At 50.6% G+C, this 19,076-nt stretch overlaps 6 protein-coding genes across 6 annotated transcripts; 4 read left to right on the forward strand and 2 right to left on the reverse strand.

The window, feature by feature from the left end:
• Positions 1-320: 320 nt before the first annotated feature.
• Positions 321-3,746, forward strand: BC939DRAFT_224192 (uncharacterized protein). Its single transcript, XM_051550807.1, has one exon. It carries the CDS (start codon positions 535-537, stop codon positions 3,568-3,570), a length of 3,036 nt encoding a protein of 1,011 aa, XP_051416737.1. The 5' UTR covers positions 321-534; the 3' UTR covers positions 3,571-3,746.
• Positions 3,747-4,263: 517 nt separating this feature from the next.
• Positions 4,264-5,759, reverse strand: BC939DRAFT_438026 (uncharacterized protein). The gene is made up of 4 exons (XM_051553785.1): positions 5,552-5,759; positions 5,379-5,437; positions 5,148-5,240; positions 4,264-4,982 (listed from the first exon to the last, which is right to left on the reverse strand). Exons 2-4 carry the CDS (start codon positions 5,433-5,435, stop codon positions 4,377-4,379), a joined length of 756 nt encoding a protein of 251 aa, XP_051416738.1. The 5' UTR covers positions 5,436-5,437; positions 5,552-5,759; the 3' UTR covers positions 4,264-4,376.
• Positions 5,760-6,638: 879 nt separating this feature from the next.
• Positions 6,639-8,528, forward strand: BC939DRAFT_438028 (S-adenosyl-L-methionine-dependent methyltransferase). The gene is made up of 2 exons (XM_051553786.1): positions 6,639-7,933; positions 8,045-8,528. The coding sequence occupies exons 1-2, from the start codon at positions 6,679-6,681 to the stop codon at positions 8,284-8,286; spliced, it is 1,497 nt and encodes a 498-aa protein (XP_051416739.1). The 5' UTR covers positions 6,639-6,678; the 3' UTR covers positions 8,287-8,528.
• Positions 8,529-8,658: 130 nt separating this feature from the next.
• Positions 8,659-12,169, forward strand: BC939DRAFT_438031 (uncharacterized protein). Its single transcript, XM_051553787.1, has 3 exons — positions 8,659-9,209; positions 9,303-9,355; positions 9,547-12,169. The coding sequence occupies exons 1-3, from the start codon at positions 8,780-8,782 to the stop codon at positions 12,007-12,009; spliced, it is 2,946 nt and encodes a 981-aa protein (XP_051416740.1). The 5' UTR covers positions 8,659-8,779; the 3' UTR covers positions 12,010-12,169.
• Positions 12,170-13,236: 1,067 nt separating this feature from the next.
• Positions 13,237-16,178, forward strand: BC939DRAFT_224342 (Endonuclease/exonuclease/phosphatase). The gene is made up of 5 exons (XM_051550808.1): positions 13,237-13,302; positions 13,404-13,543; positions 13,714-14,341; positions 14,449-14,791; positions 14,885-16,178. Exons 2-5 carry the CDS (start codon positions 13,470-13,472, stop codon positions 15,958-15,960), a joined length of 2,121 nt encoding a protein of 706 aa, XP_051416741.1. The 5' UTR covers positions 13,237-13,302; positions 13,404-13,469; the 3' UTR covers positions 15,961-16,178.
• A 769-nt stretch (positions 16,179-16,947) lies between these two features.
• On the reverse strand, positions 16,948-17,231 carry BC939DRAFT_499192 (plasma membrane proteolipid Pmp3; the record flags this gene model as incomplete). Its single annotated transcript, XM_051559914.1, has 2 exons — positions 16,948-16,985; positions 17,096-17,231. The coding sequence occupies 2 exons, from the start codon at positions 17,229-17,231 to the stop codon at positions 16,948-16,950; spliced, it is 174 nt and encodes a 57-aa protein (XP_051416742.1).
• Between the last annotated feature and the right edge of the window lie 1,845 nt (positions 17,232-19,076).

The raw sequence follows: 19,076 nt of genomic DNA on the forward strand, positions 1-19,076 counted from the left end.
AGAGGGATCGGGCACACCCCAGTTCTCGCCTGGACGGGGTCATGGTCACGATCATGGTCTTGCTCAAGGGCACGGATACGGTTACGGATATGGTTATGGATCTGAATCTGGCGATGGCTATGCGGACCACCAGGGTCACAGTGCATCACCCTATGACCGCGACGATCAAAAGAGGCGGAGGAGCCTTAGCCCTGACTTTATCGAGATGCAGCATCATCTTATGTTAGCGAGCGAACATCAAGAGCATAAGACCCAAGCCCGGCGGGTAAATGCACAAGACGTGAGTTTCATTTGACCTTTAAGATCAATCTCTGTCATGTCCAGGTCTTCTACTTATGCGTTGTTCTCTTATCTTATGAATGATAGGAATCTGTACCAGGCGGTAAAATCGAAGACAGGAGCACGTTGCAGTCGAGAAGTGATCTACCGCCAACGATACCTTCACAAGACGACCCATTTTCGAAACCAGTCTGGCCTCCACATACTCTTCCATCGACACACCCATCTTTACCACCACAACCCCCAGCATGGACAATGCTACCTCCACCGCCATCTCCACCAGCAACATCAACACCTCCTTCAGCACCTGCAGTCCCTGCAGATGTAACGGAAGTAAAGGCGGAGGCCATAGTGCAGGATACCGAAGAAGCCACATTGACGACCATAGCAGACGCTGAGTCTTTGGTACTAATCACACCACAGCAGTCGCCGCCAAATAAGAACCGATGCACGATCGCTTCCGCGATTATACCCCCGACAACACAGATGACCGCTGCCGTATCTAATGTCGACGATGGTGAAGGAAAGAAAGACGGAGAAGATGGAGGGATGCAGGATGGTAGTGTCAACATTACAGCACCGTCTGCGATATCGCCAGCACCAACGGTATCAGCAGCAGTCGCAAGAGTATCGAGTTTAGAGACTGGTGACAGCAGTAACAACATCACAAGAAACGGTGGCGATGTACGATCAGGAGACCAGGCTACGGCCTCATTAGCCTTGGTGGATGCAGCTCCCATGGCAAATCATGGTGAATTTGGCGAGAAGATCGAGCAGATCAAGACGAAGAGTGTTGGGCCAGAGGATAGGTTGATGATGATGATCAAAGATATGGCAAAAGTACGCGATTTACCGTCTCAAAGAGGAGAGACGGAGTCCGAGACGATTGTTTATGCGATTCCGTCCATTGGACCGGAGCATCACAAGCCAGAGGAACCATCTGCGGATTCAACCACGGTGGAATTGCCAACACAAGAGCCATCAAGTTTGAGTCTGTCTGATGATACCGCTGCACCTACGGATCCGTTGACGACGATGCTGCTCCAGACGATCCAGCCCCTTTTGGTTCATACGGATTCTGATGATATAGTAGCTCAGGGCTCGTCACAGGACAGTGTTGCGGTATCATCGGAGCAGGGTACAGGTGGTAGTGCGGCGATGGATCAAGAGTCGTCTGACCAAAGTAGGATCGATACGAACGCAGCGACTGAGAGCCGTCCATGGGATTCGGACGCGAGTATGGCGAGTGGCAGCGAAGCGGAGGCGCGGACCTCAGATGACAATGCGATGGAGGATGACGAGTCTGACACTGCTGGAATGCAAGCTGATATGTCGCTGGATGTCCCAGAATCAACACTCTCTTCAACAGGGTTGTCTCAGGATTTGGTGATGAACCAAGTCGGGACTGAAGAGGCCGAGGATCAGTACATGAATAAAGCGCAGCTGGAGCAGCTTATGGATGACAGGGAAATGGAGAAGGCGGATAGGGGGGATTTGTCGACTTTGGTTGCTATGATCGAGGATGCACCAGTGCTGGAAGAGGCCGTAGGCGTGGACCTGGATCGGAAAGAGGCAGCGAATGTCCTTGGTGGACTACAGGTAGGTAGCGCGAGTCAGGATTACCACTCGCTGTCGATGGAATCTGCATTCGACTCGGACAATTTTGAGAACGCATTGGTGTCTGATGATCGGTCAACTGAACCTGAAAGCACTTCTACGGCCGCTTTGAAGACTGAGAACGGGGCAACGCTTTCGGATTCGGTGGCGATGTCGGATCAGCTATTAGAGACGAGACTGGATATCGATGTAGCGAAGGATTTGCTGGATTCCAAGGTTTTGGATGCTTTACTGGGCATCGTCTTTATCGAGCCTGAGCATGCGAAGAAGACTTTGGCTATGGATGGACCAACCGAAGCTGCGCGCGCGGAAGTTTTGCTAACGGAGAGTGTACCAGCTGGATCCATGTCAATGGAGCCTATTTTGTCAGACACTACCCCAACGGAGATTGTATCATCGGAGATCGCACCGGCAAAGGCGACGCTGGTGGAGTCAGCACCGACAAAGATAGCATCAGCAGAAACGGCACCTGTGGAGTCGATGGCGGACAAGGCTGGAGTCAAGGAGTCAGTGGTTCTCACGAGTCCCGCCGAGGAACCTGCACTGAAAGACATGACCGAGCACATACAGGGCATTTTGGAGCCTTCCGTCGTAGATGCAGTTGACTCAAACCTGGACACGACGACAGGAATGCCAGAGGTCGAGGAGAGGGGACGGAAGGTGTCATCAGAGTCTCATCGTGTAAATTTTCCAGCGGAGGCCGAGGAGATTCGTGATTCGTCCGAGGGGATGAGCGACATGGATGTGGACGGACCACAGACGGTGCCGGATGTCAAAATGAACTCGTACTCGTCTCCGGCGCCCACCTCGAGTTCAACGCCAGACAACGGTGACCGCGGTGGTGTTCATGACAGGAGATCGAGCCTCGGACAGGGACACGGACAGAGACGACGATCGTCAACCTCACCCTCGGTGCTGCGGCGCAATTCGACCGCATCCCGACTTTCTGCGGCGGATTACCATGGACATGCTCATCCGAGCTGGCATTTTGTTCCTGGGTCGGATTTGGCGTTCCTATCAGAGATGGCGGCATCGAATGCGGACTTGAAGAGGTTCAGGAGAGAAACGCAATGGTTGGAAGAGCGAGTGAGTCGACCAAAACGGGACAAGGAGACGGACAGTGTGCTGGATAAGGCACTGGGCTTGACGCGCGATGTCCCAACACGTTCCAGGGATCGTCGTGATCATGGCGGTGGCGGTGGCAGCGGCCGTTCAGGTCCATCGCTACCACCAGCGGTGTCAGCATCAGGAGTTGTGCGACTGAGTTCAGATTCACGATTGGCGCTGTCGATGTTGAAGATGAAACTGCTCGCGGATATAGAGGAGCAGACGCGACTGGAGAGCGATCAGGAGACACTACAGCGGACACTTGACCGAACGAGGACGAGGGTTCGGGAGAGGCAAGAGTTGCAGGAGCAGGCGGAAGAGGAGATCCGGGCGTATGAGGAGAAGCAAGAGGAGTTGGAACGGGAGCTGCAGAGAGTGCGGAAACAGGAGAAAGCATGTTTGGAGATGAGGGAGCAGCAACGCAAGCAGGCAGAGGGTGAGGTCCGTCAGTTGCAGGCGACGTTGAGGATGCTTCAGGAGCAACAGCAGCAGAGGCAGATACTCGAAGAGCAGGAGTGGGAGGAGCAGCTGAAATGGGAAGATCTACAGCGTGGGGTCCAGCAGTGACAGCAGCAGCAACAGCAGCAGCAGCAGCAGCTTGTTGGAGCAATAGCCGAAACAGCAAGGGTGCTTGGTTGTGTAAGAGTCCTTGATCTGGAGGTTCCACATGTAGTCTAATCGACAAAATAAACTGTGGAGCGCGCATGGTTGTTTTGCTCTCTTGCCCCGCATATCCTTTTTTTATTACTTATGAATACCATTGTTTTAGAAGATGCTGCTGTATGTATGTATGTATATTTTTGTGCATAAAACTCTTGTTGTCCGCACCCACAAAAGTGAAGAAAGGAATATATATATATATAAAGTCGCGTTCTTGATGATGATGGAGTAGACTTATTGATGGTAGGTATTGTCGGAGGTTATGTACTGTGGGTTGCTGGGTCGAGCGGGCTGGGCGATGCTATCCTCCTTAGCATAGTACTGGGGACCATGCTGTGAGACCTGGGGCTTGGAAACATTCACGTTCGCGGTGGTGGCAGCTGGGGATCCTTCGTAGACGGTCGTGTTGTTGGCGAGAGAGTCGGACATCACAGTGGTCACGGGCGAAGGAGCTGCAGCAGCGGGGGGCGGACTAGAGTAAGGGTGAGATTGGCCAGGCATGGGCATGGGCGGTGGGGCATGGTAGTCCCCAGTGGTGGCGACAGGCTCCTGGGCGTATCCTCCAGCAGTCGCAATGCCGCCCTGTTGTTGTTGCTGCTGCTGCTGCTGCTGATGTTGTTGTTGATATTGGTACTGTTGATAGGGATCTGCAGTGGGAACGGGCGCAGGGACGAAGGTTGGAGAAGGGGTGGGCTGGGTCTGGGTGGGGGGTGTTACCACGGAGGGGTAGAGTTGTTGCTGCTGCTGAGCAGGGTCGGCATATCCGGAGGTAGGGACATAGTATCCGGAGGTTGGGGGCTGTGGGGAGACGAATTGTTGAGGGTATTGCTGCTGCTGCTGCTGCTGTCCATAGACAGGTTGTTGGTACTGCTGTTGCTGTTGTCCATAGACAGGCTGCTGGTGGTGCTGTTGTTGTCCATATACAGGCTGCTGTTGTCCAAATACAGGCTGCTGTTGTCCAAATACAGGCTGCTGCTGCTGCTGCTGTCCAGGTTGGACGAAGTGGTTCTGGACGGGAATCGGTTGCATGGGTGGAGGTTGGTGTGAGGGTTGGACACCACCGGCAGCGGCGGCAGCGCTGAGCTTTGCGTCCTGTCTCTTGTTACGCCTGCTACGGAAGACGAAGAGGAGGGCGGCGACGATGGCAACGAGGGCGACGGCACCGCAGCCGATACCGATGTAGAGACCGGTGTTGCTCTTGGTGCTGCTGCTGTTGTTGGTGCTGTTGTTCGGGTTGTTGGGGGTATTGGATCCGGTGGGTTGAAAGTTGAATCCGGAGGTCGAGTACATGGTTGGCAAGATGGGGTCGTACGGGTTGCCTGCTTGGTTCGATTTCCAAGGCAAAAGAGTCCAGACCCGAGCGCAAGGAAGAGAACAGAGGGAGAGAGAGCGTTTGTGTTTTCTGATTAGTTGGTTGTGCACGTAGGGGTACAAACAAGACGAGAAGACTCGGTGATTGATTGTATGTGAATACGGTACGGTACCTGTAGATTTGCCATTGCAGGCGTTGGTGTAGGCCTGAACGGAAGGGGTGCTGGTAGTGCCGCTGATGCTGACCATGCATGGGTAGCATTTAGCTAATTGGCGGAGGAAAATATAAAGTGTGTCAAGTTAAAATGAATTAAAGTAAAACGTGCGTGCGGTTCCTGAAAGCAGCAGAAGCCGCAGCGGCGCTCCCTTGGTATGACTGGTAGATGGATGAGAAAGGAACGTACTGTAGTCAGCGATGACTGCAGCTTTGCACAGACAGGGCAGCGATGCAGTTGTCGCATTCCTATGGGTGCAGAAGACGGAGAACAGGAGGCGTTAAGGCGAGGAGATTGGAGTGAGCAGATAGGATGGGCTGCCCTGAACAGGGATAAGGAGGAGTAGAAGCGGGCTTGGTTACATGGAGTAGTTGGTGCATGTTGAGAAGTCTGTGTAAAAGTCGATGCAGTCGGTGTAGTAGCAGGACATGGTGCCGCAGATGTGTTGGTGGCAGTGTCTCTTGAGGAAGAATGGAAGGCAGGGAGGAGGAGTAGAAAGGGGGAGAAGGAAGAGGAAGGAGAGAAGGAAGAGGAAGGAGAGAAGAAAGAGGAAGGAGAGAAGGAAGAGGAGAAAAGAGGGAAAAAGAGAAAAGAGAGAGTGGGAAAGCGGGACAGCGGTGTTCTTAAAGAGTGAAAAGTGCTCTCCTCCTTTGTATTTAGCGGTAGATGGACATGGGATGGATCCAATCTAGCGTTTGTAAACAACCTGTAGGCGTATTCCAGAAGAAAGAGACTGGGGCTCTCATAAATTATCTTTTTTTATGGCATGTAAGAAGCACCGCCATCGCCCTTCCCCTGTTCTCACCAAGTCCATTGCCTCCACAGTTGGTTGTTGTTGCAGCCAGCCAGTCCTATCTAATTCCAACCATGAGGTGGGGGGGGGGGGGGGGAATGTCATTTGCTTGTGTTTGTTTGGCAAGTGCGCTATTGTATGATCGAGCGTTCCATAGTCTGCGGCAGACACTCAGAGTGTTGGCACTGCCACACCGGAAGCACCAGAAAACGGACTTTCGGCGAAAGAAAGAAGCAGGAGCATCAAACCAACACAACGCTGCCTACAAGTCTGTCTGTCTGTTTGTCTGTTTGTCTGTTTGTCTGTTTGTCTGTTTGTCTGCTTGTCTGTTTGTCTGTTTGTCTGTTTGTCTGTTTGTCTGTTTGTCTGCTTGTCTGTTTGTCTGCTTGTCTGCTTGTCTGCCTGTTTGTCTGTTTGTCTGTCTGTCTGTCTGTCGACCGCACAAATACACTGTTACGCGTGGCGGAAGTTCAAATTATTCAGGACCATGAAAGACCCTTAATAAGAAACATCCAACGGTCGCACAGCCATACTCTCGGTTTCTTTCCATCTGGACTTCCAAAGATCATTCATTCCTAACATAGACCCCAATTACATGTCATACGTGGCTTTTCAGTATTATTCACCGCCTAGACTACAATAAAGTTCCTGGCTTAAAAAAAAAAAAAAAAAAAAAAAAAGATCATTCATTGGCCAATGGAACAACAGCCAACACATCGCTATGAACACCAGGAAGGAGCAAACGGTGTTACACCCGTAGCCGATCTGTCACAGGAACAGGAATTCCATCCACCTATCAGTCTGTTTTTGTCTGTACCAGCAGGTCTCGAAGATGTTGCAGTGCGCAAGCTACCGGCAATGCTAGTCAAGGTTGCCACCAAAATCAGCTACATAATTGGATCCGGCTACGTGACCATGGACCTCCTTCAGTTTAAAAACGATATTGCTGGATTGGAGAATCAGACGATAATTCAAGCGATTGCAGATCTTGTGCAATATCCACCACTCTGTATCTTTGCCGCCTATGTTTCCATGGGAGAAATTGACATTCCTCGACAGATCTTTGACATGCCACACCGACTCTTGGAATATGCAGCTAATGGCTTTCAAGATCAGCAGTCGAAGGAAGGAGAGAAGGAACATACAACTCCAGGGCCGTTGAATGAGAATGGAACTGGTGATCTGGGATTGCGGTGGCAGGATGCGTTATCCGTTCTTAAAAGCACATCGGCATCTCTCGCGAGACGTCTTTGTCCAGCCAACACTGCCAACGCAGCGATTCGTTTCAGAGGGTCATTCGATCGAGGGAATGTACAACACAAGGGCGTTCGGTCCCAGGATCTTGCAGCAGGACTTGGGGATGTGACAGGGAAGCTGTTTCCAAAATGGAGGGTTGATCTGAAAGAGTTTGATGCCGAGGTCATGGGCAGATGGATTCAGGACGACCTGGAAGAGATCCATTACAAAGCAGATCCGTCGGATACACACCTGCTGCCTGAGCAGAAACAGCAAGCGGAGAAGCAGCAGTTCAAAAGGATGCAGGTTGGAATGACACTACCCCTCGCCCTTTCAACATGTCCGTACCGGTTTCGGCCCATGGATGGTCGTACAGCCCTAAGGATGGAAATCGCATACACACTCCTGGCATTGGCCGGTCCAGAGCCCGGAGATGTTGTCATGGATCTGTGCTCAGGCGTCGGTACGATCCCCATCGTGGGGGCTACACATTACCCCAATTGTTTATTTGTTGGATCGGAGATTGTGCCACACAATGTCGACAAGGCGATCGAGAACTCAAGGGGCATGAAGGAAAAGTTGGATCAATTACGGTCGCAATTATCCAGCAGATCTTCTTCAAGGGCTCCGCAACATCATGGCTACCCCAGTTTACTGATGGGCGACGCGAGGGCAGTTTGCTGGCGACCAGGCACAGTGGACCTCATTGTTAGCGGTAACATTGAATATAAATTTAATTTTCGTATATTGGTACTCCGTTGTATACTTGTCTTTTCATTGTCTAACCATCTGTACACTTTCTACTCGATTGTTCATGTGGAAATAGATCTACCATGGGGCCAGCGCGAGAGTTCACACATGTACAACTGCAAACTGTATCCACGACTTGTGAAGGAGGCGATCCGGTTACTGAAGAAGAATGGCCGGGCTGTGTTTGTTACGGGGGAGCGCAAGTTGCTGCAGAGACAGTTAGATGCACCGTTCGCGAGATCGTGTTTGAGGCTGCTGCAGAGAAGGGAGATCACGATAGGGTTCAAGGTGATGGTCTTTGAGCTGGAGCGCATATGAGGATAAGATGTTGTCGATGCCCCTCTCATGCTGGTCAAGATCAGGACCAAGACCCAGATTGTCAGGAGAGCACGATCCTGTTTGAAGCAGAGTCCATTGTAATGGTAATAAAAAAAGAAAAAAGAGAACCTTTGAGGTGGCGGGACAGGGCTCTGTTTCAGTGAGGCAGCTTTCTTGCCTGTCCATCCGAGTCCTGGGCTGATGTACCCTCCTCCACTCTTTCTTCTTGTCCATCCGTATCCACCGTATCCACCGCTGCATTCGCTGCATTCGCTGCATTCGCTGCATTCGCCCTTGTCGATCTGGACTGCTTGGCTTGTGCGTCCGTCTTGCTCATACAAACTCCGTCTCCATATCTCCATATCCGTGCATAGTCCATAAAACCTTCTTCGCCACCCACAACACCTCCTTCCTCCTCTTCATCCCCCCGACACCCGAATCCTCGTCCTTTGAGCTCCCTCCTCCTCGTACAGCAGACATCTGCACGCACGCAATGCTACAGCGAAGGGTCCCTTCGTCCCTCGTCCATAGACCACTCTTTGCAAGACAGGGGATCCCTTCGGTCGCAAAAGACTCCTCGCCTGCTTCAAATACCCATGGGTTCGTCGCAGACACCCTAGCAACTGCGTTTTCTACACCGCCATCTTCTTCGCTCGCACACCTGGCCTTTATCTCCCCAATAGAGTCGACCCATGGGTCCAGCTTCCATTCCATCTATCCACACAGTGCTGGAGACGACATGACACGGCCCAGGCTGTCGATTGTTATCATTGTCAACTGGTTAAGCCTTATTGGGTCCCTGTTGATCATCCTCCAGGTCCCTCGAGTAGCGCAGCGGGTACCAGCACAGCGGAAGCGCATGACCATCACTTTATTCACAGCCATATCCAACTTTGGATTCTCTCTCGCCAATGTCATCACAGGTAGCTTGAAGCTGGAGCAGACATTGTATTTGAACCATGTGCGACTAATTCGCTACGAGAAACTGAGCAACCGATACTTGGCTCTCGAAATAGACCTCGCTTCGACAACCACCCGTCTGCCGTGCACATTCTCCGCCTGGTGCTATGTATGTAACCAGACCATTTTTTTTTCTTTTGATTTGCTCTGCTCTGCTCTGCTCTGCTCTGCTCTGCTAAAAAAAAAAAAAAAAAAAAAAAAAAAAAAAAAGACGGTCGAAACTCACTCTTCTGTTGCTCAACAAATGATGTCACATCTGGCGCTGTTTGTTTGTCCGTCGCCTTCTGGGATGTCCTCCAGGTTTTTTTCCAGCTATTGACTTCTACCTTAGTCATCGTCAGCACCTTCCGGCTCTGTGGTGTATTCCTGTTTACGGAGCGACGGTCGTTCCCTTCGAAATACATCGCTATTTGCCCCATAATCGCCTTTACCCTCGCAACAACGCCGGCCGCAGCAGGACACTTTGATTTCAATGAATGCGGACGCTATTGCTGGTTCACACCCACGCTGGTCCAGGTTGATTGCAGGATCAGGTCACTTTGGGCATGGCTCTGCTACTATGCGTGGATGATCCTCTTCTTGGCGATCCTCTTTGCATCGACTCTATTTGTCATGTTAAAGATTGCGCTCGCCGTCATGCACTCGCAAGCGGATCTGAAGCGGGTCGCCAACCAAACACTCGAGTATGTCACCGTCGAATCACCGCCAACACAGTCGACCTCGGCCATGGAGAGACTACGAACAATACGCCAAAATATCCAAAACAGGTCCGCATCTGTATTCTCCTCAGGGAGCAGGCAGCGGGGATCCGCAGGAAGCCATCATACTGAACACCAGGAATCGGCAGGGGAACAGGAACAGACTCATGAGAATGAGAATCAGGCCGGGTCCATGGATGGTCATCCGGTCGTAGGTCCAGGACTCTTCACCACTATGGTTTCGCTTGGGTTGGACTCGCCAACACTCCGTAGTGAGGGCATCGTGGCTGCTCGACCCAGCGTAGATCTAGCGCGAGCCGAGGGAGAGGCTGGGCTGGCTCAGAGTGGTTCAACCAACACATCTTGGCCACCAAAATTATCTACAAGAACCGCGTCTGGTCTCCCACGCATGCAGGATCGATTGTTTTTGGTGGCAATTCTTCGGCAATCGTTATATCCCATCTCAATCTCGGTGTGTGGATGTATTCAGGTCATTGTCGATTTGACGTTGGTGAATTCTACGGACTATAGCAATTCGTTGAACCATGCGGCCAACGTGGCGACCAGTGTCCAGGGGTTTCTCTTCTTCCTCGTCTTCATGTTCGATCCAGCCGTGGTGCAGACGCGTCGGCATTGGAAGAAATACATGGTCTGGAAATACTATATCGAGTTTTTTTACAGCCTTGCGATGCCACACGAGGGTCGAGACTTTGAGGAGCGGTTTATTGAAAAGTGCCAAGTCTTGAACCGAATCGGTAAGGAAGCCAAATTTGACCAGCTGACGAAGGCTCCGCCCTACTCATGGTCGCTGCAGTACGACGATCTAGCTATGCCCTTAGACTTCCAGACGAGCTACCCATTGTCGAATGTGGGGTCGATCCCGACCACAGCGGCACCGGCACGAAGCCAGATGACACCTTCGTGCAGCAGCAACAGGAACAGCGTCATACGGTTTGCACCCGCAGTGATACCGAGAGTGACTCCAGAGAATGAAGGAACACAGGTGGAGTCATCATCCTCGACCAGGACACGATCAACGATGGATCTGCAGCGCGAGGACTTTAGGAGGACGGATTATACCTATTCATTTCCCAATCTATCCCCTGAGTGGAGACCGCGCAATCCAGATGAGGAATATGACAGGATACACCCTATGGCGAGGTTTAGTGTGGACGGTAAAGACGCGCATGGACATGAGGAGCATGAACAGGGGCAGAAGGTCAAGGAGAACCGTCGCTTGTCAGCATCATCAGATCTAGCGCCAGCTGTCCATGAGAGCAGCACCTCAAACGAGGCCCTGTCATTGTTTCAGGCTCTGTCCTTGCCACTTCAACCCGGTCGCGCCTACAGCAGCGACAGTTCGCATGGGCACTACCGTAGGTCTTTGCGTCAAAATCATGTACGAGACTCGCTCGATAGCGATCTCGCAGGTGGCAGCGACTTGGAACTGGAAACGGGCCCAAAACGACCTCCTCACAGCCGCAGCAACCTCAGTGACCAACAGCCAGGCGACATTCTCTTGTTCCCGAAGCTCACAAAGATCACGACGATTGGTGGCGGCGATGGAAGTTCGCGACAATACCGGCCTATGGGTGCACGGCCCTCTAAAGCGTCATCCGGCGGTCGTACGACACTGGGCGTCTTGAGGAATAGCGCCCTTGGAGAGGCTGTGCAGTCATTAACGAATCGATTGAGGTACGCTAGAAGCAACGAAATGGATCCAGTCCAGGAAAAGTACCGGAGACAGTTTCGGTTTCCGAGGCTGGCGTATCTGATGCACATGGTGATCCGACAGCTCTACATTCCGCGCGAGGTGAGGCTGGAACCGATTGCGAATCCATTTAACAAGGCGCAGAACAGGAACCAGAGGAGCATGAGCACTTTGTTTGAACGAGCTGGGACTGGGGCTGGGGCCGGGGCTGGGACTGGGACTGAGACTGAGACTGAGACTGGGACTGGAACTGGGACGGAGGCGGGGACAGGGACGGAGACGGGGACAGGGACGGATAACCGGGAGCAGGACTTGATGACGACGGCGGATTCGCCAGATGGGGCAGCAGAATAATAGGGATGTATTCCGGAGAGGCGAGCGAGTATTGTTGTCATAAACAGCTGTCTATCCTAGGCGATGTATCAACAAAAGACACCATGTGCTGTACAATAGTTTATTATTATTATTGAGATCTTGAATAAATAAGCGAAGAGGCTCTATTCTACCGCAGCTGACAATGAGAGGCGCAAGATGGAGCTGGGCTGGCCATCTCTCGGAGGTCCATTCACTGCCACGCCGTGCGGCCCTGTAGTCGCTAGACCCTCTCCACTGCCAAAAAAGGACCTGGGACAGGCAGGTGATGGTGCTTCCTCCTCCCCCACATTCCCCCCCCCCGTCCGTGAATGGGTATAAATACCCACGCGATTCCCCTCAGTCGCTGTGTCGTCCACAATTGCTCCCTCCTCGCCCGCAGTCGCAGTCGCAGTCGTGCTTCCCTTTCTTCTTCCTCCCCTCTAGACCCCCACTGCTCTCTCCACGACTGCCGCCGCCGCCGTTCCCTCCAACGCGTCAACATGCCTCCACACACAGCCTCATCCGCCCCTGTTGCTCCATCCGCGGTGGCCGCTGCTGGTGGACAAATCAATCATAAAGTCAAGATATTCCTGTGAGTGATCCAACCATCTCCCCCTTTTGTTCTCTTTCATACAACAATGGATATAGAAATGAAATTGAAGCGACGGACATTGACCGGAATGAACAAGAAAAAAAAAAAAAAGAAGCTGAATGTCATTCTCATTCCTCATGGTCATTGGGGTGTGTGAGGGAAAAAAAAAAATCTCACCCCTCCCGGCTTATTACTTATGCATGACGATGGTCCGTGGGTGTGACCCAAAGCACTTATTCATTTCTGCTCCTTCGAAACCTGCCCTCTCTTCCGGCCTCCTCTTCCTGGCCACCTGCCTCCACCTCCTTGCCCTGTCTGCCCCCTTTATTTCCATAGGCCATGCCACTATGACCTCTCCCAGGTCGAGTTCTGTGCGCCGTTCTTGGACCGATATGGAGGCGTTGTCTTTGTGTACGACTGGAATGCTGCCAAGGACACAATCACTGACTATTACCGGCGGCAGTATCCCGACGGCTGGGTCAAGGTCATGTCGTTCTCGCTAAGGAACATCATGTATGCGATCAAGAATTTAGACCATCGACTTGATAGGTTCGACAGGAGCGGCATTGATGGAAGCAATACCACATATGCCACCTATGCCACCACCACCAACAACAACAACAGTATCAACTCCCTAAGCAGAAGAGAAAGCAATGGAAGCATCCATAGTTTAGCGAGCGTGGGAAGTACCATGAACGTCAGTAAGCATGTGTTCGAGCCCAAGAAGCAGCACCAGGTCGTATTTTTGTTGACGGGATCGATGAATCCGGACCATGGGGTCTTTAACCTGACACAGAAAAAGATCCTGGATGCAGTCAAGGACGCCTTACCAGAGAGAGTCCGGGCTGTGAATGTTATAGGACATTGTATGTATGGATGTGCATTCTGTTCCGGTGTCGAGCATAAGGTGCCGTTGTACTTTACGCGTTACTTCAACAAGACGTAAGTTGTTGTTGCTTGCTAGTCTACCTGTCATGCTTACGGTTCATGCTTAAGCGTTTCTTTCTCGTTTATTGCGCTGCTTGTTGATTATTGGAGGAGGAAAATAGACCCTTGTTTCATTTGTAAACTTAAAAAAAAAAACTCGTGTTCATTTCACCATCAATCACTAGGTTGCCGTACACAGCGCAGGACGTACGATTACTCTACGCGTCCAACAGAACGGGATCGGCCTCTAACTCCACTAACGCAGTGTTGGTGGCACCATCCTATGGCAGTACCTCAATACTCGCACAGAAGCCCCTGATCCAACTCTTACACAGACTGGAGCAGACTGGCCGCTGGAGATTTATCTGGAAGATGCACCCAAGCTTTTTACAGCTGGATGGGCATAACATCGAGGACGAATCAGACGTAGATCAAAGGGAGCGCGAGAATGTAAAATTCGTCTTGGCCAATTTCACAGTGGCACAGGCTGAGCATGCATCTTTGTTACCGTTCCTGGAGGCCTTTGACGTGATCATCACGGATCTGCACTCGTGTGTTCCGTTTATTGCGACGTACTTTACACCCAAGGTCATCCTTTCATATTTCAACGACGCGGATTACGGAGCCCCAGAGAGGCATAAGGAGTTTATGAGTCAATTGACCACATTTGTGGAGCCAGAGGAACTGGAAGGCCTGTTGAACACATTACCGCCGGCCAAGGGAGATCCGTCGTTCTTTCACAGCCAATATGGACACGTCGATGGCAAGGAGGATTTGAGATTTGGCAATCTTGCAGGATGGCCAACCGAGCAGGTACGCTGTTCCAAATCTGTTGGATGGACAATATTGATTGTTATTGCAAGTCTCTTCAACGTGCCTCTAATAATAAACGGCGTTCATTTTGTGATATGATCTGATAGTTTGAGCCGTCGCAACCACTGCAGTACAGGCAAGTCATGGCTCGAATCGCGCTCGAATGGAAGAGGATTTACAAGGATACGGCAGAAAAGTATTCGAATGACATCAAGGGCGCCAACAATGCTCTGGGCTTCCATGCAAAGTTCCCACTGCTCAAGGATGACGAGGACGAGTCAGTCCCTATTACTCTGCCCCGACTTTTGCCACGTGATCGACAGGCAGCAGGCATTGAATTGAGGATCATGACCTTTAATATCTGGAACGGTGGACTGTCAGGAGGTCAGCCTCTTGAACAAACAGCCAAGGCCATTCTCGCCTCTGGAGCTGATGTTGTCGGCCTGCAAGGTATAAAAGTTCGCATGTTTGATTGTCAAGTGAGATCTAATATACACAAGTACGCCGTACTCATGGTGTTTGTCGTTTGCTTCCTTTCTGTAGAGTGCTCTACGGTGGTTGAGCCATCGGGCTGTAGAAGATATATGCTTCCAGAGCTGATGCAGTATCTCCCAGGATGGTACTACAGCGATCAGAAATTACGTTCATTCAGCACAGGACGTCGAAACCCATGGGGCGTAGTGTCAAAGTTCCCGATTGTCAGCGCGACTGAGAAAGGATTCGGAGTCAAAATCCAGCTCAACAACCATCGTCATCCCGAGATTGAGTCCCCATATTTTGAGCTTCCTGAAGATCAATACCCGCCCGTGGAGCGATCACGTCGATCGTCAATGTCATCCGCGTCCATCTCATCTTTTACGAGCAGCGGTCGCCGTGAGAGCAGTGGTAGCATCCACATGACGTCCAACACGCGGTTCATGTATTTGTTCAACTGTCATCTGTATTATTTCCCATATCAGCCCTTCCAGCTGCTCAAGATCCCATACGAAGGTGAGCCGGACCTAGAGACAGCTGAGGAGGCGATTCAGTCATGTATTGATACCCGCGGCAAGGAAATGGACATCATTCTGGACGAGATCAAACAAGTTGCAGAACAGGAAAAGGATGTACCTATCTTTTTGACAGGCGATTTCAATGAGCCGAGTCATCTAGACTGGACAGCTTTGTCGGTCTTGGCTGGGCTGCACCCTATGACGGTCAAGTGGCCGATAACGGAGCGGGCGTACAAGGCAGGACTTGTGGATCTGTGGAGGGCCTATCGACCCTATCAGATGGGCTCGGGCTGTACCTTGCCTCCGAGTCCCGTTACTCTTGGCAGTAGCGTGCAGTTTCCAAACAGCGGCGTCAAGGATGCGAGGGAGAAGGACCAGATCGATAGCCAGGTTATTGAACGACCTGGTTTCACATGGACAGTGTTAAAGTCCGAGGCGGACGTGAGGGATCACTGTGATCGGATCGATTACATTTTTGGACTGAACCGGGAGTCGAGTCCGATCGCGCTCAAGGAAATGGCGATTAGGATGGGCGAGGAGCCTTGTCGATCAGGAGAAAAGAATGAGAAGATGCTAAGACCATGGCCGTCAGATCATCGCGCCGTTGTCGCGACCGTCCTTTTGTGAGAGAGACAAGGACGTGGGGGGGTCAAACAAGCGAAAGCGAGGCCTGATTACTTTTTTTTGTACATACCGCCATAGGGGATTAGATTTTATAATAGTATGTTGCTAGTCTATCACTGCACATTCATCGAGTTTTACGGTTTTATGGTGATTGTTGATGGCCAGACATATTTGTATGTCAATTGCGGCTCTCAAACTGGCCCAGGAACAACCCCCGGTCGAAGATCGTTGGACTTTTTTTTTTTTCGTGAAACCGAAACCGTTGATGCTTGCGCGCCCATTTTTTTTTTGCTCATCAATAATGGTCATGCATACAAGTATGCAGCGACATGCCTAAGGCCCCTCCTCCCCAAACAGCCAACAAGAAGGAGAAACAAAGGAAAGACGTGAACACGAGACGGAGAGGCGCAAAAAGAGGCGACTCAGAGAAATTGGAGGAAATTGAAAAAAAAAAAAAAAAAAAAAAAAAAGCTGGGCTGTTTCTATGCATTTTGGGTGTATGCGGCATATTTTTTTCCTTTTTTCCACTAGTCTATCCTACATGTTGCATATTTGCGTGAGGTTCTTTGAATTGCCCCGAGGAGTTCCCCTTTGTCTATTTTTTTTTTCATTTCCCATTTTCGCAAATAAAGATACATGTGCCCCATTTTGACAAATAAATTGTGCAGTAAGCAAAAAAAATGATCCGTTGTGCATGCTTATGAGAAAACCATAGTAAGAAGAAACACGGCGCTTGCCAGGAGAAAAAAAAAAAGCAGTTATTTTGATTTGGTCTGTGTATGTGTGTATGCGTGTATGTGCGTGTGTGTTTATTAATAAGTACAATACAGAATACGGTATGGTGGTGGTGAGCGCATGCGCATGTTACGGGGATTACGGATTATAGTTGGAAGTTGATTGAATCAGGCGGTATTTGTTATCCTGAAAAGAGAAAGAGAGAGAGGGGGGGGGGGGGGGTCCGGTTATATTCTCCAGTTGGTTCCTGGACTCCTAATACTTTAGGATAATGTAGAAGGCATGGATGATACCTAAGAGATGTCAGGCGAAAATAGAGGATGGAGAAAAGTAAGTACTTTGGTTTGGGCATTCTTGAAGCAGAATCGAGGATTATCAAGGCCTGATAAGAGGGAGTACGTACCAGGGATATAACCGAGACAGGTCAACAGGATGTTGATGAGCAGGTCGCAACCACAGCCCTTCTCGAGGAGGACACCCAGAGGAGGGAGGATGATCGCAAAGAGGAACTTGAAGATGTCGGAGAAAGTCAGAGCCATTGTTGTAGTTGTGGTTGTGGTTGGTCGTAGAAGTGGTTGGTTGGTTGGTTGGTTGGTTTTATGGGTAGATCAGTTGGTGGGAGGGATGAGAATAAAAAAAAAGAGAAGAGAAGAGGGAAGAAGGGGTCTAGGTTTTTATACGCGACGATCGCAATAAAAGAAGGGCTGACTGATTAGCCCAAAAACAAACAGTCAAGCGCGCCGTTTCTTTTGAGTATGGGCCTGTGCTGAAGGCGAAAACTTACTTGCTTATTTCGGTTCCGATTATGTCATAGTCTTTGTTTATCGTTTGCCCTCCCTCGCAGACCCATCGTCATTAATCTTCTCTCAGGGACGGAGGCTCAGGCAAATTGATCGACGATCCGTAATTCAGCCGGTTATTTTTGGATGTTAATGACCATACGCACACTGCTTTTCATTACTGCAATTCCCTTTTGGTTCTTTCAACAGACTCGTGTAAGTCGTGTGCACGCATTCAGCTGTCGTCATAGCGTAGTTTCCTTGAGGCCTCCCACCTCTTCTAGCCACCCGTCCTCCACAGGCGACCAAAAGACAGACATCATCATTCTTCTGTCCGTGGGGTCCCTTCCTTCTGATAACCCAAATCCAATTGGAGGGGAATAACTCTCATCCGAGGAAAAAAACAACAACAACGATTATAAGAGTTTCAGCATGCCATCGAGGCCCCTCCTTCAACACTAAATAATGTGCGCGATGAAACCGGTTACAGGATGCTGAGCGTAGATTAATCATCACATTCCTCCTACCGGAAATAATAAGAGAAATAGGGTGTGCGCTGTTCTGTCACAAGATGAGACCGACAGAGCAGAGTTTTATTGGAATCAAACGAACGTGACAACGGGGGGAGGGGGGTGGAAGTCATTGACAATTACAAACATACAAAAATTGAGTGCTGCTATAGTTCATGGCGTCATTGAGCGCTTTTGGAGTTACAGGGTAGAGATCACACAGCCCGCTTGCATTTCCGGAAATAGAATGGGCGAGGTTGGTTCCTTGGCAAACAAGACGCATACAGCTGCGCCTTGATCTTGGTGAACGTCGTGAAGTGTCGACCTGGTTTTTCTGGTCTTCGTGCACTGCAATCCTGATTAGTGTGTTGCCCGTGGCTAACACATGGCACAAAAAAAATACTTGGTTTTGCCACCAATTTTTTGGACGCCGGCCTATCAAGAGCTGGATCCACCAAGTCTTGATTCAGAATTATCTCGCTGATCAAAGTTAACTACATCATTAGGCTCAGGAAGTTCTGGTTTCTTAAGTAGAATGCCATCACTTTTGCATGAGAGGACCGTTTTGCTATGCAACGTTGGAGTCCAAAGATCCCTGTTGTTCTTGTAAAAATTGCGTTCAATGCCGGTCCCCTTGTACGACCCTAGACTGCATAATTTTCTCAGCTGTCACAGGTGCAAAAGGGTATGCGTAGTCTATGTTTTGGCTTCCGCTCTTTGCCTCCCACTTTCTGCATTCCATTCGCATCGTCCAAACTTCTCATTCACCGCTCTTCCGTCCCACTCAAAGCCTCTGCAGCACAAGGGAGGACGCAATGACGCTCCCGACCAAGCTCAACCGCACGCCGTCATCTCCCTCTGCAAGCCCATTGTTCAGTCTACCTAGAATACCATACTTCTTCACCATCACTCCTTATCCTCTCACAGCAGTCGCCACAGCAGCCTTGACACTACCCTCTTGCCAGTCTGCGCAGCACTCTTACTTGTCACCCCCACGGATGAAGCGCCGATACACTGCAGGCGGCAAGCAAAGGGATCGCTATACAACCAATGACGGAGGCGTTCCTGCCCAAAGCACCGATCTGCTTGGGCCTGC

The sequence above is a fragment of the Gamsiella multidivaricata genome, assembly GCF_025024155.1.
Source record: "Gamsiella multidivaricata strain RSA 2152 chromosome Unknown BC939scaffold_5, whole genome shotgun sequence".
Classification (NCBI taxonomy): Eukaryota; Fungi; Mortierellomycota; class Mortierellomycetes; order Mortierellales; family Mortierellaceae; genus Gamsiella; species Gamsiella multidivaricata.

Bases quoted from the DNA above. Each gene is read 5' to 3' on its own strand.
- BC939DRAFT_224192 (XM_051550807.1), top strand. From the start codon at position 535: ATGCTACCTCCACCGCCATCTCCACCAGCAACATCAACACCTCCTTCA.
- BC939DRAFT_438026 (XM_051553785.1), bottom strand. From the start codon at position 5,435: ATGCGACAACTGCATCGCTGCCCTGTCTGTGCAAAGCTGCAGTCATCG. The intron at 5,241-5,378 runs GTACGTTCCTTT...TCCGCCAATTAG, and splicing joins TGCAGTCATCGCTGACTACA to CTAAATGCTACCCATGCATG. The intron at 4,983-5,147 runs GTACCGTACCGT...CGAACCAAGCAG, and splicing joins CTGCAATGGCAAATCTACAG to GCAACCCGTACGACCCCATC.
- BC939DRAFT_438028 (XM_051553786.1), top strand. From the start codon at position 6,679: ATGGAACAACAGCCAACACATCGCTATGAACACCAGGAAGGAGCAAAC. The intron at 7,934-8,044 runs GTAACATTGAAT...ATGTGGAAATAG, and splicing joins AGTGGACCTCATTGTTAGCG to ATCTACCATGGGGCCAGCGC.
- BC939DRAFT_438031 (XM_051553787.1), top strand. From the start codon at position 8,780: ATGCTACAGCGAAGGGTCCCTTCGTCCCTCGTCCATAGACCACTCTTT. The intron at 9,210-9,302 runs GTAGCTTGAAGC...CTCTCGAAATAG, and splicing joins TCTCGCCAATGTCATCACAG to ACCTCGCTTCGACAACCACC. The intron at 9,356-9,546 runs GTATGTAACCAG...GATGTCCTCCAG, and splicing joins CATTCTCCGCCTGGTGCTAT to GTTTTTTTCCAGCTATTGAC.
- BC939DRAFT_224342 (XM_051550808.1), top strand. From the start codon at position 13,470: ATGTATGGATGTGCATTCTGTTCCGGTGTCGAGCATAAGGTGCCGTTG. The intron at 13,544-13,713 runs GTAAGTTGTTGT...ATCAATCACTAG, and splicing joins ACGCGTTACTTCAACAAGAC to GTTGCCGTACACAGCGCAGG. The intron at 14,342-14,448 runs GTACGCTGTTCC...ATGATCTGATAG, and splicing joins CAGGATGGCCAACCGAGCAG to TTTGAGCCGTCGCAACCACT.